This window comes from Hemitrygon akajei, chromosome 8, assembly GCF_048418815.1.
Source record: "Hemitrygon akajei chromosome 8, sHemAka1.3, whole genome shotgun sequence".
Lineage (NCBI taxonomy): Eukaryota > Metazoa > Chordata > Chondrichthyes > Myliobatiformes > Dasyatidae > Hemitrygon > Hemitrygon akajei.
Genome location: NC_133131.1, coordinates 169,440,121 through 169,458,906, shown reverse-complemented (window position 1 = coordinate 169,458,906; position 18,786 = coordinate 169,440,121). Strand labels below are relative to the sequence as shown.

The 18,786-nt window shown below is 41.6% G+C and overlaps 1 protein-coding gene across 1 annotated transcript in view; it reads left to right on the top strand.

The window, feature by feature from the left end:
- dlec1 (DLEC1 cilia and flagella associated protein) overlaps positions 1-18,786 on the top strand; it is a 212,563-nt gene that overhangs the window by 118,671 nt on the left and 75,106 nt on the right. The window contains exons 24-27 of the mRNA XM_073055048.1: positions 2,477-2,630; positions 4,139-4,249; positions 12,615-12,745; positions 15,635-15,814. Coding sequence (XP_072911149.1) covers positions 2,477-2,630; positions 4,139-4,249; positions 12,615-12,745; positions 15,635-15,814 — 576 coding nt within the window. The remainder of the gene's footprint in view (positions 1-2,476; positions 2,631-4,138; positions 4,250-12,614; positions 12,746-15,634; positions 15,815-18,786) is intronic.

Here is an 18,786-nt window from a genome sequence, read left to right as displayed (position 1 = left end):
CAGATTTGCCAACTGATCATCTATTACAGTTAACCTTTTCTTGAATCTTTTTTCTGCTGTCTCATATGCTATTATGCAACCTCTAATAACCACCTTCATGGCCTCCCAAAGAGTGGAATCATCAACATCGCCCACATCATTGGTGCTTAAGTATAGATCTATCTTATCTGAAAGATAAGAGCAAAAATCCTTATCCTTTACCAAAGCATTATTTAACTGCCAACTATATTCACCTCTTTTGTGGTTCAGTTTGAGTACAAGGGAGACAGGAGTATGATCTGATATAAGTATATTATGGTAAGTGCAACCGACTACTGACGAGACCAGTTTCGAATCTAACAGAAAATAATCAATCCCTGAGTAGGATTTATGTACTGCGGAGAAATATGAAAAATCCTTCTTCGTGGGATTAAGAAGCCTCCAAATATCCACTATGTTATATGACTGCATGAGATTATTAAGTGTTACACTATTTTTAAATGAACAAACTTGGGGACGTTACAGTTACAAATTTCATAAATTCACCACCCTCTGGCTAAAGAAATTTCTCCGTGTCTCGGTTTTAAATGGACGCCCCTCTATCCTGAGGCTATGTCCTCTTGTCCTAGACTCTCCCACCATGGGAAACATCCTTTCCACATCTACCCTGTCTAGGCCTTTCAACATTCAAATGAGATCCCCCCCAGTTGTTCTGAATTCCAACAAGTACAGACCCAGAGCCATCACATGTTCCTCATACGATAACCCTTTCATTACTGGAATCATCCTTGTGAACCTCTTCTGGACCCTCTCCAATGCCATCACATCTCTTCTATGATGAGGAGCCCAAAACTGTTCACAGTACTCAAGGTGAGGTCTCCCCAGTGCCTTATAAAGCCTCAGCATCACATCCCTGCTCTTGTATCCTGGACCTCTTGAACTGAATGCTAACATTGTGTTTGCCTTCCTCACCACCGACTCAACCTGCAAGTTAAATTTTAGGGTGTTCTGCACAAGGACTCCCAAGTCTCCTTGCATCTCAGATTTTTAGATTTTCTCCATTTAGAAAATAGTCTGCACATTTATTTCTACTACCAATGTGCATGACCAGACATTTTCCAACATTGTATTTCATTCGCCACTTTCTTGCCCATTCTCCTAATCTGTCCAAGTCCTTCTACATCCTACCTGTTTCCTCAACACTACCTACCCCTTCACCAATCTTCATATCATCTGCAAACTTGGCAACAAAGCCATCTATTTCATCTAAAACATTTATATACAGCATAAGAAGAAGTGGTCCTAGCACCGACCTCTGCGGAACATCACCGACAGTCAACCAGAAAAGAATCTTTTTATTCCCACTCGCTGCCTCCTATCAATCAGCCAATGCTCTAACCATGTTAGTAACTTTCCTATAATACCATGGGCTTTTAACTTGGTAAGCAGTCTCATGTGTGGCACTTTGTCAAAGGCCTTCTGAAAGTCCAAAATACAATATCCATTGCATCCCCTTTATCTATCCTACTTGTAATCAAAATTTACTTTGAACTTTAAATGCTCACGTTATTTCTCCTCGAGTAATCAGTCTTTCCTATCTGTACAGTTTTCTGTTCCTTTTTCTTTAAAGTTCTTAACTTCCATTTAAAGGAACATCAGACTACAGCAGTGATAAATGAATGGATCATGAAGGTACAGATAACAGAATTTTGAATGACAGATCTTTCCTACAGATTTTTCCTGTGATTAACTTGCCTCTAGAACTCTGAATATTTAATTCAAAGTAAATTTTATTATGAAAGTATATATCTGTCACCGTATACTCCCCTGAGGTTCATTTTCTTGGTGACATTTACAGTAGAACTAAGAAATGCAATAGAATCAATGAAAAGCTACACATAAAGACAAATAACCAATATGCAAAAACAAGAAATTATGCAAGTACAAAAAAATACAGAGAATATGAGTTGTGGAATCCTTGCAAGTTGTGGGATCAGTTCAGTGTTGAGGTGAGTGAAGTTATCCACTCTGGTTCAGGAGCCTGATGATTGAGGAGTAATAACTGTTCCTGACCCTGGCAGTGTGGGACGTAAGGCTCCTGTACCTCCTTCCTGATGACAGGAGTAGAAAGAAAGAATGACCTGGATGGTGGCTATACTCCTCATGATTTTTTACACCTCCTTAAGATCACCCTCATTTTCCTAAGTATGCTTCAATGCAAAAAGTCTTGTGAAGTGCAGTAGTGTGTTTGTGCATTCCATTATCCCACAATGTGCTAATAGGAGGACAACCATTTTTTTCAGTGATGTTGGTTGAAGGATAAGTATTGGTTGGGACATTGGAGAGAATCACCACTCTTCTTTGAACTAACTACCTGACTAACTAACTACCGAGAAACAGGGAGCTACATCAGGCTAGCATCTCATCCAAAAAAAAAGCAGGCCACAAGTGAGGTACTCAGCAGGAAGAATGTCTGGTAACGTGCTCCTCTCTCTAGTTACATTGCAGTGCAGGCTGAGGTCCAGGAGGTGCAGGTCTGCCTGCTGAGTTGTACCATCATTTTTGATGAGATCTACATTGGTGTTCCAGCACGAAAGATGGCAAAACTGTTTAACCAAACGATGCTGCCTGCAAAATGCTCCTGGGGAGAGGTAAGTCTGAAGAACCCCTGTGCCCTGCATATAACTTCAATACCTCCTTTTTAAACAGAAGAAATACGCCTCTTTAAGATCAGCTCTATTATTCTTCATGAAAAATTCTTGTGAAATGCAGAAGTGAGTTTGTATATGTCAAAATTTCACAATATTCTAGGAGCAGGCAATCATTTTTTTTCTATTTGTTGATGGTTAAGTATTGGATGGGACATTGGAGAGAATCAACACTCTTCTTTAAGTTAACTACCTGCAGTGAAACTGGAACCTTTATCATGCTAACCTCTCTTTAAACCTGAAATAGCCAGCACATCATACCCACTTACTGTTAGAGGCTCTCTAACATAGAACACATTAGGTAGAATAGAAAAGCACAAGACAGGCCCTTCAGCCCACAATGTCTCCTAATTAATCTGATCCCTTTTCCCTGCTCATTGACCACATCACTCCTTTATGTGCCAATCTGCAAGTCTCCAAAGTTATCAATTTCTACCACCACCCCAGGCACCCACCTCTCTGTATGTAATAACACTTGCCCTGCAGTTCTCCTTTGTATTTTCCCCCCTCTGACCTTAAAAGATGAGCTGGGAAAATGATGCTGGTGTCTCTCTATACCTTGCATAATTTTAAAAACTTCATTCAAATTCTCAGTCTGCTCCCGCCAATCTAGAGAAAATAGGCCAAGCATGTCCAGCTGTTTCTGATAGCACATGTTCTCCAAGCCAGCCAGCATCTTGGTGAACTTTCTCTGCTCTATCTCCAAACTCTCCACATCCTTGCTGTATAGAGGCCATCGGAATTGAAAGCAAAATTCTAAATGTGTAACCAAAGTTTTATAAAGCTGCAACATTACTTCGAAACTCTTCCTAACCTGCCACATTAATTCATTTGGCCTCACCCTAATATGGGCATTCCCTTTCTTAGACCATAAGATATAGGAGTAGCTGATCCATTTTCCCTCTCAGCCCCAATCTCCAGCCATCTTCCCATATCCTTGCATACCCTGGCCAATCAAGAAATCATTTTTCTACACCTTGCAGTTCTGACAACCATTATCATTAGTGTGTTTCTCTCTTCACAGATGCTGCCTGACCTGCTGAGTGTTTCCAGCATTTTCTGTGTTTTCTTTTTAAATTTTAGATTTGGAATTGGATTTGAAGTATCTCAACTTTTTAAAAAAATGAACTTCTGTGCTGAAGTGAGCTGTGAATAAGACCCAATGTTGTATTGTTTTAGCCCAACTTAGATGGAAGTAAGTTATTGCTATAGCTGTGGTAATACTAATTGGGTATAGAAGAATAGGTAGTGAAGAATTGGAAGTCTGTAACTATCTTTCAAATGTACTCATGCCTTCATTAAGTTATGTTAATTGAAAATTTGCAACCTCTTCTTAAACCTGATGGATAGCTTACTATGGTTTGAAGGTACTTTGCAGTAATGTAATATTCAGAGTTCATTAAAGTTGTTGTGGTAATGACCCTGTCTGATTATCTTTCTTTGTTAATAAGGTGCACAAAAACTATGCACATCAATGTAGAGTCAAAATCAGCCCAGCATGCATCACCTTGGGACCAAATGAAGAGGCAGCGGTATACGTAGAATTAACAGTACTCAGCGCAGTGAGTGTTTGTGTCAGCAGATGCTGTCAACTTAACTTTCTTTATTGCATGACTTACAGTATAATACTGAATATAATTGTGCATCACAGTAAGAGATCATGCAGCCAAATTAGCCTCAGCTAGCTTTCACAAAGTACCGTACTTTCCATTATTGTCAATCCTCCATCTCTTTTGCCAAGTCACAGAGTGGTAAACACTGTCCAGTCCAGTTTGCTTCCATCCAGTTCATCTTCATAGTGTGTGTTGCTTTAAGAAGGCCAACAAGATGTCTGCCACCTTGACCACTCTTTTCTCACTTCTACCTTCTGGGAAAGAGCTTGGCCTGGGTATCAAGACATGAGAAATTTCTTCCCCACTGCTGTTAGAGTTCTGAACTGATCATCTCTTTTCCTATCAGAGCTGCCGAATTCTTGTTCTCTTGTACTTAGACCTTAAGGCCATAAACATAGGAGTAGAATGAGGCCATTTGGCCCATTGAGTCTGCTTCGCCATTTCATCATGGTTGATCCATTTCTTTCTCAACACTATTCTCCTGCCTTCTCCTCAGAACCTTTCATGCCATGACCTAATCAAGAACCTCTCAACTTCTGCCTTAAATCCACCCAGGGAACCTGGCCTCCACAGCCACCTGTAGCAACAAATTCCACAAATTCACCACCCTCTGACTAAAGAAATTGCTCCTCATCTCTGTTCTAAATGGACGTTACTCTATTTTGAGGCTGTGCTCTCTGGTCTTAGGTTCCCCCACCAAAGGAAACATCCTCCTCTCAACTAGGCCTTTCAACATTCGATAGTTTCAATGAGATCCCCCCTCATTCTTCGAAATCCCAGTGAGTACAGGCCCAGAGCCTTCAATCACTGCTCATATGATAACCCTTTCATTCCTGGAATCATTCTCTTGAACCTCCTCTGAACCCTCGCCATTGTTTCTTAAATAAAGGGCCAAAGCTGCTTACATTACTCCAAGTGAGGTCTCATCAGTGCCTTATACAGCCTGAGCATTACATTCTTGCTTTTATAATGTATTTGCTTTCCTCACCACCAATTTAACCTGCAAACTAAACTTTAGTGAGTCCTGTTTGAAGACTCACAAATCCCTTTGCACCTCAGATTTTTGATTTTTTTCTCCCCAGTTAGAAAGTAGTCTATGCTTTTTTTCCTTCTACCAGTGTGCATAACTATATGCTTCCGGACACTGTATTCCATCTGCCACCTCTTTGCCCGTTCTCCTAAACTGACTAAGTCCTTCTGCAGCCTCTCTGCTTCCTCAACACTACCTGCCCTCCACCTGTCTTTGTATCATCCACAAACTTGGCCACAAAGCCATCAATTTGATCAACCAAATTGATGACATAAAACATAAAAAGAAGTGGTCCCCACACGGTGTCCTATGGAACACTACTAGTCACAGGCAACCAATCCCAAAAAGATCCCTTTATTCCCATTATTTGCCTCCTGCCATTCAGCCAATGCTCTACCATGCTAGCATCTTTCCTGTAATACTATGGGCTCTTAACTTGTCTAGTAGCCTCGGGTGCGTCACTTTGTCGAAGGTCTTCTGAAAATCCAAATACACAACATCCACCAATTCTCCTTTGTCTATCCTACTTGTTATTTCTTCAAAGAATTCCAACAGATTTGTCAGGCAAGATTTTCTCTTGAAGAAACCTTGTTGAGTTTGGCCTATTTTGTCATGTACCTCCAAGTACCCTGAAATCACATCCATAACAATCGACTCCAACATCTTCCCAACCACTGAGGTCAGACTAACTGGCCTGTAATTTCCTTTCCTCTGTCTCCCTCTCTTATTAAAGAGTAGACTGTCTCTCTCAGTTATTGTCATTTTCACATTTCCTTTTGCCTGTTTCTGTTCTGCACTACAATTTTTGCATCATTATGTTGTTTTTCTGTTCATTGTGATATTCATTACTCTATTAGTACCATGTATACTCTTTACTCAGTGAGCTTCATGCAAGCAAGACATTTCGCTGCATGCTGGTGTATATGAGAATATGGTAACTGGTCAAGTCAGAAAGTGCATACACACCAGGACCTCCAGATTCAAAAACAGTTACTCTCCCCAAGCAGTAAGGCAGATCAACATCTCCACCCACTAACCCACCCCTCCACACCCCCAACCACCACTTCTTCTTCATTTCCTGTCAGTCACCTGATGTAATGGCACACCTGTGCCTGGTATCACTTTTAGACATATAATCAATCTATGTATATAAACTATCTTACATATTACTATTCATTGTGATTTGTTATTATTATTGTGTTCTTTATCTTATTGGCCCATTTCGTGATGACACTGCCTAGAAAAAGGCAATGGCAAACCACTTCTGTAGGAAAATTTGCCAAGAAAAAATATAGTCGACCATGATTATCCATGTAATATGACATGGCATATAATAATGATGATCTTATTATGTTTTTCTCCTGCATCAGATCCAGAGTAACAATTATTTCATTCTCCTTTACACTTGTGTACAGGAAATGACATTAAACAATCTTGAATCTTGAATTTTTCCTGTTTATGTTTTTCCATTCCTTTTGGAAAGTTATTGTACAATCTTTTTTTAAGCCACTTATACTTCCTTTATCTTCATAAACTGTTTAGGAAATCCTACCCAAGTTAATAATTTCAGGTTGCCCTGGATTTAGGGTCTTCAGGATCACACCACCTCGATGGAGAGATATCCCTCTCGTGGTTATTCGTATGAACAATGTGATGCAAACAGTTCAAGATCTCATGACCATTCAATCTGATGTAGATGCAATGCAGGTTTCCATAAGACATAACAGTAGGGGCAGAATTAGGTTTCCATTACTTGAGGACTGTAAACAATCTTTCTTATCAGCATTTTTTTGTGTGGTGATTAAGTCCATTGGACTTCAAGTTGTTGGGTTCTGTGCCATACACCTCTGTTTTCACCTGATGAAGAAGCTCAAGCAACTAATAGAACATAGAACCTTATAGAACATTACAGTGCCTTCTGCCCACAATGTTGTGCCAACATTTAACCCACTCTAATATCAATCTAACCTTTCCCTCCCATGTAACCCTCCATTTTTCTCTCATCTATGTGCCTACCTAGGAATCACTTAAATGTCCATAATGTATCTGCCTCTAGGCAGCACAACCCATGCACCCACCACTCTGTAAAGAACCACCACCAGACATCCAACCCAGTGACCCACTACAGGGAGTACAATATTACCACTACCCTTTTAGACAATATAGTTGAGGTCACAGCAAATTTAACTTTCTTTTGGTTTCTTCACCTTAAACCTGTGCTTTCTGATTGAGTCATGTCAGCATCTCAATTTTTAAGTTTATTGTTGCTATATGCACACATGCACAGGGTACAAATGACATAAGACCATAAGATATAGGAGCAGAATTAGGCCATTTGGCCCATCAAGCCTGCTCCGCCATTTCATTGTGACCAATCCATTTCTCTCTCAGCCCCTATCTCCTGCCTTCTCCCTGTATCCCTTCATGCCCTGACTAATCCAGAATCTATCAACCTCTTCCTTAAATATACCCAATGACTTGGTCTCCATAGCTGCCTGTGACAATGAGTTCCACAGATTCACCACTCTCTGGCTAAAGAAATTCCCCCTCACCTCTGTTCTAAAGGGGCAACCCTCTATTCTGAGGCTAAGCCCTCAGGTCTTGGACTGTCCCACCTTATGAAACATCCTTTCCACATTCACCCTGTCAAGGCATTTCAGTATTCAATAGGTTTCAACGAGATCCCCCTTCTTCTTCGGAATTCCAGTGAGTACAGGCCCAGAGCCATCAAATGCTCCTCATGAAAATTAACTTTTTGCAGCAGCCTCATGGTACATTACAAGGACAAACCTGAGGTAACATAAACTTTATTTAACATAAATAATACTTATTTTAACAGTGCCAAATAAACAACATATATGTAAAACAAGTAAACTATTTGTCAAAACCCTTATATGTGTTAAGTCCTGGAGGGAAGTCAGTTCTCTATAGGCAAACAGTGACATTATTGTTGCAAGGTATTCTTGACCAGGTCAGCTCCACCCTCAAAAACTTGTAGGTCATAGTCTCTGCTACAGGTTACTGACAATGCTTAGTTTTAATCTTTTGTTGAACCATGGCAAATGCAGTTCTGTTTCAGATTAATCCTAATGGGACAACATTCTGCAAATGTTAAGCAAAGAGCAAAGTTTATATTCAGAAAAACAAGTAGCAGTTACAATGAATAATCAGAATATAGATCATCATGTTAACATAGATAATCTCACAACATAAAACTGTAGGTTTAAAAATATAGTTGCATTAGCAGAAGACAAACAATTTAGAAAGGATTGAATTGTTCAGGGTATTTCTCCACCTCCACTAGGGCGAAAGTAAACAGTCTTCCTCTTTTTTCCACAAGAGATTCCGCAGATGCTAAAATCCAGAGCAGCACACATAAAATACCAGAGGAACTCCGCAGGTCAGGCAGCATCTTTGGATGCAGTCGATGTTTCGAGCTGAGACCCATCATTGTGCCAAAAAGAAAGGGGGAAGAAACCAGAATAAGAAGGTGGGGGGAGGGGGAAGAGTACTGGAAGGTGATAGGTGAGTCAGCCTGACCCTCATCTCCAATCCTGACACCTGCCTGTTCAGTCTTTCTGGGCTGGCACTTAAATCATCCAAACACTGGATCGTGCCATGCACAGGGACCTGAACCCTGCCACAGTGGTACGCTCTGGGACTAGACCTCGCTGCCCAGCCTGAGACCATTCTTGACATCTCCAAATCAGCTCATTGCTTAGAGCAATCCAACCTCACTGCCTGTTTTGGTGGATGGGCACTGAGACTCCTTACAAATTCCATCTCCAACTCAGACTCAGAAACCGACTCGAACGTGTTACACTCTAACTCTGCAACACACCAGCACGGCTCATCCCTCGTCAGCTTCACCTTCACTTGCCTCTTCATTGTTTGTGGTGATAGTTTACCATAATTTACTTCAGAAAAGGTTTTATTAATAATGCTTTTAGTTGTATTGCTTACCTTTTGAACTACCAGTAAGCTGTTGCCCAACTTCAGTAGTGCCATTTTAAACCAAAAATGGAAATGGGGATTGGAATTAAAATGGTTGGCCACTGGGGAATCTTGCTTTTTGTGGTTGGAGCAAAGGTGCTTGACAAAATGGTATACCTGTATGAAGTGGCAGTCCTGATGAAGGGTCTTGGATAGGTTAGGTGAGTGGGCAAATTCATGGCAGATGCAATTTAATGTGGATAAATGTGAGGTTATCCACTTTGGTTGCAAGAACAGGGAAACAGATTATTATCTGAACGGTGGCCGATTAGGAGAAGGGGAGATGCAACCAGACCTGGGTGTCATTGTACACCAGTCATTGAAGGTGGGCATGCAGGTACAGCAGGCGGTGAAAAAGGCAAATGGTATGTTGGCATTCATAGCAAAAGGATTTGAGCACAGGAGCAGGGAGGTTCTACTGCAGTTGTACAAGGCCTTGGTGAGACCGCACCTAGAATATTGTGTGCAGTTTTGGTCCCCTAATCTGAGGAAAGACATTCTTGCCATAGAGGGAGTACAGAGAAGGTTCACCAGATTGATTCCTGGGATGGCAGGACTTTCATATGAAGGAAGACTGGATTGACTAGGCTTATACTCACTGGAACTTAGAAGATTGAGGGGGGATCTTATTGAAACGTATAAAATTCTAAAGGGATTGGACAGGCTAGATGCAGGAAGATTGTTTCCAATGTTGGGGAAGTCCAGAACAAGGGGTCACAGTTTAAAGATAAAGGGGAAGACTTTTAGGACCGAGATGAGGAGAAACTTCTTCACACAGAGAGTGGTGAATCTGTGGAATTCTCTGCCACAGGAAACAGTTGAGGCCGGTTCATTGGCTATATTTAAGAGGAAGTTAGATATGGTCCTTGTGGCTAAAGGGATCGGGGGTATGGAGAGAAAGCAGATACAGGGTTCTAAGTTGGATGATCAGCCATAATCATACTGAATGGCGGTGCAGGCTCGAAGGGCCGAATGGCCTACTTCTGCACCTATTTTCTATGTTTCTATGTCTTGGCCCAAAACATCGACTGAACTCGTTTCCATAGATGCTGCCTGCCTTGCTGAGTTCCTCCAGCATTTTGTGTGTGTTGCCTGTATAACATCTCTCCTCATTCTCCTATGCTCAAGGGAATAAAGTCCTACCTAACCTATTCAACCTTTACTCAGGTTCTCAAGTCCTGGTAACATCCTTGTAAATTTTTTCTGCACTCTTTCAAGTTCTTTAAAGAGATGGGATGAGTTTAATTTGGCATCATAGTTGGCACAGGCATTATGGGCTGAAGGGCCTGTTCTGTTCAATGTTTTCAACTGGCAAAATTGAACTATAGGATTTGCATTGAATGTGATCAAGTTTCAGAGATCTGCTCAAGTTCAAGAAATGGTCATGAAATTTCCTTCCAGACAATAATACTATCTTGAAATAATTAACGAGAAAAGATTATTAAAAATGTTAGTGCTGTTGGCTAATTGACATCATCCATACCCACAAACTACACCACCTATAAAGACAAGTGGAATAGGAACACCGTTGGCTCCAGTTTCCCTTGACGTCACAAACCACTCATACTTATGTATTTAGGCATTTTATCGAGAAATTAAACTGTATGTTGCCATTTCTGTCCAACAAGTTTTGAAACATTGGAAGGGAACTTTAAAGTTTCAAAGATTCATTTAATATTCAAGAATGTATACAGTATACAAGCTGAAATTCATATTCTTCACAGACATCCATGAAACAAGAAACGCCATAGAATGAACTTAGAGTGCAATACACAATTGCTGAAGGAACTCGGCAGGTCAGGCAGCATCTATGGAGAGGAATAAATAGTCAACATTTCGAGCCCCGACTCTTCATCAGTACCAGAAAGGTGTGAAAACTGGCAGGTGATAACTAAGAAGAAAGAAGGAAGTGGGTGGAAGAGGGGTGATGAAGTGAGAAATTGGGAGGTGACAGGAGAGTATAGCAAGACATGGGAGAAAGGGAAGGAGACCAGAACAGGGATTGGATAAAAAGGAAAGGCGGAGGAGGGGAGAAATTTCCCTCTCCTGTCAGATTCCTTCTAATTCAGCCCTTTAGCTCTTCCACCTATAATCTCCCATTCTTCATTACCCCTCCCCAAACAGCCCAACTTCCCCCTCAGCTGGTCTCACCTAACACCTGCCAGCTTGTAGTCCTTCCCCTCTCACCTACCTTCCTATTCTGGCTTCTATCCCCTTCCTTCCCTGTCCTGATGAGGGGTCTCAGCCTGAAATGTTGACTGTTTGTTCCCCTCCATAGATGCTGCCTGACTTGTTGGAAGATTAGTCTCTTTTAACCATATAACAATTACAGCACTAATCCAATTTGCTAAATGGAGGCGATGTTTTCATCCCTCTTGAGAATCAGAATCAGAATTGGTTTGTTATTGCAGCAGATTTCTCAGCTCTTTTTAAAAGAAGAATAGTGTTTTGTCTCATCTGAAAGGTGCCACAGTATCTTACATTGATGTACAAAGAACATAAATGGTACAGCACAAGAATTTTCACTATGCTGAACACAATGCCAAATTAACCTAATTACCTCTGTCTACACATGATCCATATCCCTCAATTCCATATGTATTCAGGTGTCTATCCAAAGTCTGTTAAAATCCATGATTCTATTTAACCATATAACAATTACAGCATGGAAACAGGCCATCTCGGCCCTTCTAGTCCATGCCGACACATACACTCACCTAGTCCCACTGGCCTGCACCAGCCCATAACCCTCCATTCCTTTCCTGTCCATATACCTATCCAATTTTACTTTAAATGACAATACTGAACCTGCCTCTACCACTTCTACTGGAAGCTCATTCCACACAGCTACCACTCTCTGAGTAAAGAAATTCCCCCTCGTGTTACCCTTAAACTTTTGCCCCCTAACTCTCAAATCATGTCCTCTTGTTTGAATCTCCTCTACTCTCAATGGAAAAAAGCCTATCCACGTCAACTCTATCCCCCTCATAATTTTAAATACCTCTATCAAGTCCCCCCTCAACCTTCTATGCTCCAAAGAATGAAGACCTAACTTGTTCAACCTTACCCTGTAACTTAGGTGCTGAAACCCAGGTAACGTTCTAGTAAATTTTCTCGGTACTCTCTTTTCCAGAGGGTCACAGAGAATAAGAGCTCCCAATGACAGGTCACCCATCAACAGCATTTTACACCATTTGTGCAGCTGGAAAGAATTAGGATTATAACTGTTATTGTAGGTTTTTGTAGGGTGCATCTTCTACAGCCATTTGTGTTTGTGTCTCTGCCTCTCAGGATGAACTAAATGGAGCTACAGTCTCGTGCACAGTGGAGGAAATGAAGGAACCACTTTTGCTGGAATTATATGCTAAACCAAAAGGTTTGAATATAACTTACAGCATTCCTACTGATGATCGTGAGGAGAGGTAAATCCTGACTCTTCGTGAATTATTGTTCCCATAGAAGTATTAGTAGCACTCACTCATGGAACCTGAGTTCAATTCCTTTTTAATTAAGACAAATTATTCTGAAACTTCCACTCTTCTTTTCCTTCTGTCTGCTTCTTGAACCCATCACTCCTGCTGGGACATAGGCCACCAACAGCAGCTCGCTGGAATCCAGTCTTTCAAATGGTCTGCAGGTATCACCCATCTTTGAGGTGTATCCTTCCTCTCCCAAGGCTGAGGTCTTTGGAGCTTCTGTTGGCATTTTTGTAGCATTGGGTTTTTGCGAGATGAAGTTGGTAGCCCCATGACCAAAGCCACTCCGGGTTTGTGACGATCCACAGGGGAGTTTTTCTTCCGTCACAAACTGCAAAGTTTATCTTTCCACAATCTTATCATTCTTGAAACCTCTAAATAAGCAGAATCAGGTATGTGACGTGAAATTTGTTTACTTAGCAGCAGCAGTTCAATGTAATATGTAATCTAGCAGAGAGAGAAAAATAGTAATAATAACAAATATAATAATAAATGAACAAGTAAACCAATTACGTATATTGAATAGATTATTAAGAAGTGCAAAAACAGAAATACTGTATATTAAAAAAAGTGAGGTAGTGTCCAATGCTTCAAAGTCCATTTAGGAATCGGATGGCAGAGGGGAAGAAGCTGTTCCTGAATCGCTGAGTGTGTGCCTTCTGTACCTCCTACCTGACGGTAACAGTGAGAAAAGGGCATGCCCTGGGTGCGGGAGGTCCTTAATAATGGACACTGCCTTTCTGAGACACCGCTCCCTGAAGATGTCCTGGGTACTTTGTAGGCTAGTACCCAAGATGGAGCTGACTAGATTTTCAACCTTCTGCATCTTGTTTTGGTCCTGTCAGAATCCCAGACAGTGATGTAGCCTGTCAGAATGCTCTCCACGGTACAACTATAGAAGTTTTTGAATGTATTTGTTGACATGCCAAATTGTTTCAAACTCCTAATGAAGTATAGCCACTGTCTTGCCTTCTTTATGACTGCATCAATATGTTGGGACCAGGTTAGATCCTCAAACATCTTGACCCTCAGGAACTTGAAGTTGCTCACTCTCTCCACTTTTGATCCCTCTGTGAGGATTGGTATGTGTTCCTTCGTCTTGCCCTTCCTGAAGTCCACAATCAGCTCTTTCGTTTTACTGATGCTGAGTGCCAGGTTGTTGATGCGGCACCACTCCACTAGTTGGCATATCTCACTCCTGTATGCCCTCTCATCACCACCTGAGATTCTACCAACAATGGGTTGTATCATCAGCAAATTTGTAGATGGCATAGCTCAAATACAGTCATGTGTATGCAGAGAGCAGAGCAGTGGGCTAAGCACACACCCCTGAGATGTGTCAGTGTTGATTGTCAGCATAGAGGATATGTTATCACCAATCCACACAGATTGTGGTCTTCCGGTTAGGAAGTCGAGGATCCAATTACAGAGGGAGGTACAGAGGGCCAGATTCTGCAACTTCTCAATCAGGTCTCTGGGAGTGATGGTATTAAATGCTGAGCTATAGTTGTTGAACAGCATCCTGACATAGGTGTTTGTGTTGTCCAGGTGGTCTAAAGCCGTGTGAAGAACCATGGAGATTGCGCCTGCCATTGACCTATTGTGGTGATAGACAAATTGCAATAGGTCCAGGTCCTTGCTGAGGCAGGAGTTCAGTCTAGTCATGACCAACCTCGCAAAGCATTTCATCACTGTCGTTGTGAGTGCTACTGGGTGATAGTCGTTAAGGTAGCCCACATTATTCTTCTTAGGCACTGGTATAATTGTTGCCTTTTTGAAGCAAGTGGGAACTTCCACCCATAGCAGTGAGAGGTTGAAAATGTCCTTGAATACTCCCACTAGTTGATTGGCACAGGTTTTCAGAGCCTTACCAGGTACTCCATCGGGACCTCCACCTTGCGAGGGTTCACTCTCTTTAAAGTCAGCCTAACATCGGCCTCTGAGATGGAGATCACAGGGTCATTAGGTGCAGCAGGGATCTTCACAGCTGTAGCTGTGTTCTCCCTTTCAAATCATGCATAGAAGGTGTTGAGTTCATCTGGTAGTGAAGCATTGCTGCCATTCATACTATTGAGTTTCACTTTGTAGGAAGTAGCTCTTCTAAACTACTTGTGTGAAAGCATAGATACGAAGTTGGTAAAATACATGAGAAAGAAAAGATACACGTGTGCTTACTATGTAGCATGTTAGGAAACTGGAGCACCCGTATGAAGCATGCAAGGTCATGGACAAAACATGCAAACTGCTTACACACGGCGGTGGAGGTCAAGGCCCAATGATTGAAGCCCAGGGTTCAAATCTATTTGGGGAATTTGGAGGCCTGGCCTGATGTTTGCGAGTCCAATGGAGGCAGGAGACCCAGAGGTGGCCTGTCCTAGGGTTGGAGACTGTCTGTGTGTGTGGAAGGGAGGAAGGAAAGGGACTTGTCTTCCTGTTGTTGTTGTTGTTCTGTTCCTGCTCTTCTGCTGAACATGGAGGACATGCTATGTTGGCTCCAAAATGCTTGTGGGCTGCTCCCAGCACATCCTTATGTTGTGTTGGTTCACTTATTCACTGTAGGTAAGTGAATCTGAATCTGAATTGAGATTTGAACTCTGATTGCTAATCGCTGGCACCGTAAAGTGTTACGTTAACCACTATGCTACCATGCTGTTGGTTAATGCATTACTTTAGCCTTTCAGTTTACACCACTTCAGATTGCAATATTTGCACCATTAGCGCTTGTCATTGTACTTATTACTTTGTGTATGCTGTTTCCTCTGTGAGCTTTAATGAACAAGGAATTTCACTGCACCCGGGTGAATCAGTTAATCTGATCTGATCTTCTCTACACAGTGACTTGCTGGTTCTGGACTTCAGTGAAATGATGGTGCACAACACTATGAAGAGAAAGCTACTAATTACCAACAACACTGCCATTGCAGGATCGTTCAGCCTGGAGGTGGAGTACTTCAGCAGCTGCTCACCCTTTCCTCCTCCCATCAGCAGGTCACCCCATGGATCTCCGTCCAGTCAGTAAGTGGTACTGTTACAGAAGTTTGGGTCTGAGTAGCTCGTTAATCCCATTCTCTTCACCAAAAAGCCCAGTGAATGACAAAGAATTGAACAGAAGGAAACAAAACACAGACCATTTGGCCCAGCAAGATGATGAGACCATAAGATATAGGAACAGAATTAGGCCATTTAGCCTATCAAGTCTGCTCCACCACTTCATCATAACTGACCCAATTTTTTTCTCAGCCCCAATCTCCTGCCTTCTCCCCATATTCCGTCATGCCCTGGTCAGTTAAGGATCTATCAACCTCTGCCTTACATATACAAAAAGAGTTGGCCTCCACAGCTGCCTGTGGCAATGATTTCCACAGATTCATCACACTCTAGCTAAAAAAAAATTCCTCCTCATCTCTGTTCTAAAAAGACACCCCTCTATTCTGAGGCTCTGTCCTCTGGTCCATCATAGGAAAAATCCTCTCCACATCCACTCTATCAAGGCCTTTCACCATTCGTTGGTTTCAATGAGGTCACCCTTCATTCATCTGAATTCCAATGAATAGAGGCCCAGAGCCATCAAACGCTCTTCATATGACAAGTCATTCAAACCTGGAATCATTTTTGTAAACCTCCTTTGAACCGTCTCCACTTTCAGCACATCCTTTCTAAGATAAGGGGCCCAAAACTGCACACAATACTCCAAGTGAGGCATCACCAGTGCTTTATAAAGTCTCAACATTACATCCTTGATTCTATATTCTAATCCTCCTGAAATGAATGCTATCATTGCATTTGCCTTCCTCACCACAGACTCAACTTGCAAATTAACCTTTAGGGAATCCTGCACTGGACTCCCAAGCTCCTTTGCACCTCAGTTTTTTGTATTTTCTCTCTATTTAGAAAATAGTCAACCCTTTCATTTTTTTCTACCGAAGTGCATGACCGTACACTTCCTGACACTGTATTCCATCATTGCCCATTCTCCTAATCTGTTTAAGTCCTTCTGTAGCCTCTCTACTAGCTCAAAACTACCTGCCCTTCCACCTATCTTCATATCATCTGCAAACTTTGCAACAAAGCCATCAATTCCATCATCCAAATCATTGATATATAACGTAAAAATAATCAGTCCCAACACACTAGTCACTGGCTGTTAACCAGAAAAGGTCCCATTTATTTCCACTCTTTGCCTCCAGCCAATCAGTCACTGTTTTACCCATGCTAGAATCTTTCCTGTAATATCATGGGCTCATAACTTGTTAAGCAGTCTCATGTGAGGCACCTTGTCAAAGGCCTTCTGAAAATCCAAGTACCAACATCAACCGATTCTCCTTTGTTTATCCTGCTACTTATTTCTTCAAAAATTATCATCACTTACAGCCTATTTTATCATGTGCCTCTGAGTCCCCTAAAACCTCATCCTTAATGATCAAGTCCAACATCTTCCCAACCACTGAGAGCAGACTAACCAGCCTATAGTTTCCTTTCCTCTGCCTCTCTCTGCTCTTGAAGAGTGGTGTGACATTTGCAATTTTCCAGACTTCCAGATCATTACTAATACCTCCATGATCTTTTCAGCCACCTCTTTCAGAACTGCGGGGTCCATGTGATTTATCTACCTTCAGACCTTTCCATGTCCCAAAAACCTTCTCTCTAGTAATGGTAACTTCATATACCTCATGACCCCTGACACCTGGAACTTCTACCATTCTGCTAGTGTCTTCCACCATGAAGACTGATGCAAAATACTTATTCAGTTCATTCGACATTTCCTTGCCCCCCATTATTACCTCTCCAGCATCATTTTCCAGCGATCTAATGCCCATTCTTGCCTGTCTTTTACACTTCATTATATCTGAAGAAACTTTTGGTATCCTCTTTAATATTATTGGCTATCTTATTTTCATATTTCATCTTTACCTTCTTAATGACTTTTTAGTTCCCTTCTGTTGGTTTTTAAAAGCTTCCCAATCCTCTAACTGCCCACTAATTTTTGCTCTATTATATGCCCTCTCTTTGGCTTTAAAGTTGGTTTTGACTTCCTGTTAGCCATGGTTGTATCATCTTTCCTTTAGAATACTTCTTCCTTCTTTCTCTTTGGGATGTATATATCCTGTGCCTTCTGAATTGCTTCCAGAAATTCCAGCCATTGCTACTGTGCCGTCATCCCTGCCAGTGTTCTTTTCCACTCAATTTTGACTAACTCCTCTCTCATGCCTCTGTAATTCCCTTTACTGCACTGTACTGATATATCTGACTTTAGCTTCTCCTTCTCAAATTTCCAGGGTGAATTCAATCATATTATCATCACTTGTCCCTGAAGGTTCTTTTACCTTAAGCTCTCTAATCAATTCTGGTTCATTGCACAACACCCAATCCAGAATAGCTGATCCCCTAGTAGGCTCAACTATGAGCTTCTCTAAAATGCCATCTCTTAGGCACTCTAGAAATCCGCACTCCTGTAATTCAGCACCAACTTGATTTTCCCAATCTACCTGCATTTGAAACAAGAAGTATCACCAACTATATGGACTTTGGTGGTTTAGGTAAGAGCCTCACCACCATCTCAGGGAACTGGACATGTGCATGAAGTCATGTTGACATTCATAAAATTGGGCTGTTTAGAGGAGCTGCAGGAAGCTCTGTTGACTCTCAGCTGGCTGTATCAAGTTTTCACATTCCCCCGTGACCCTGTGGCTTTGCCCCTGATGCTCCCGTTTCCTCCCTCAACACAAAGACATGCTGGATGTTAGGCTAATGATCACTAAATTATAATTCATGATACCAAATAATCTCTTAATCCCTAATGATAATCCCTGTGACCAACAGTACCGTTCAATGTTAATGAGTGTAAATGGTTGTAGGTGTACAAATCATTGGTACTTTGTAGAGTTTTGTTTGCCCTAATGTCAGGAACAAATAGGCAAACTAGAAAGAGTGCAGGGAGGCTTTACAAGGATGTTGCCAGTATTAGAGGGTCAGAGACAAAGATGAGA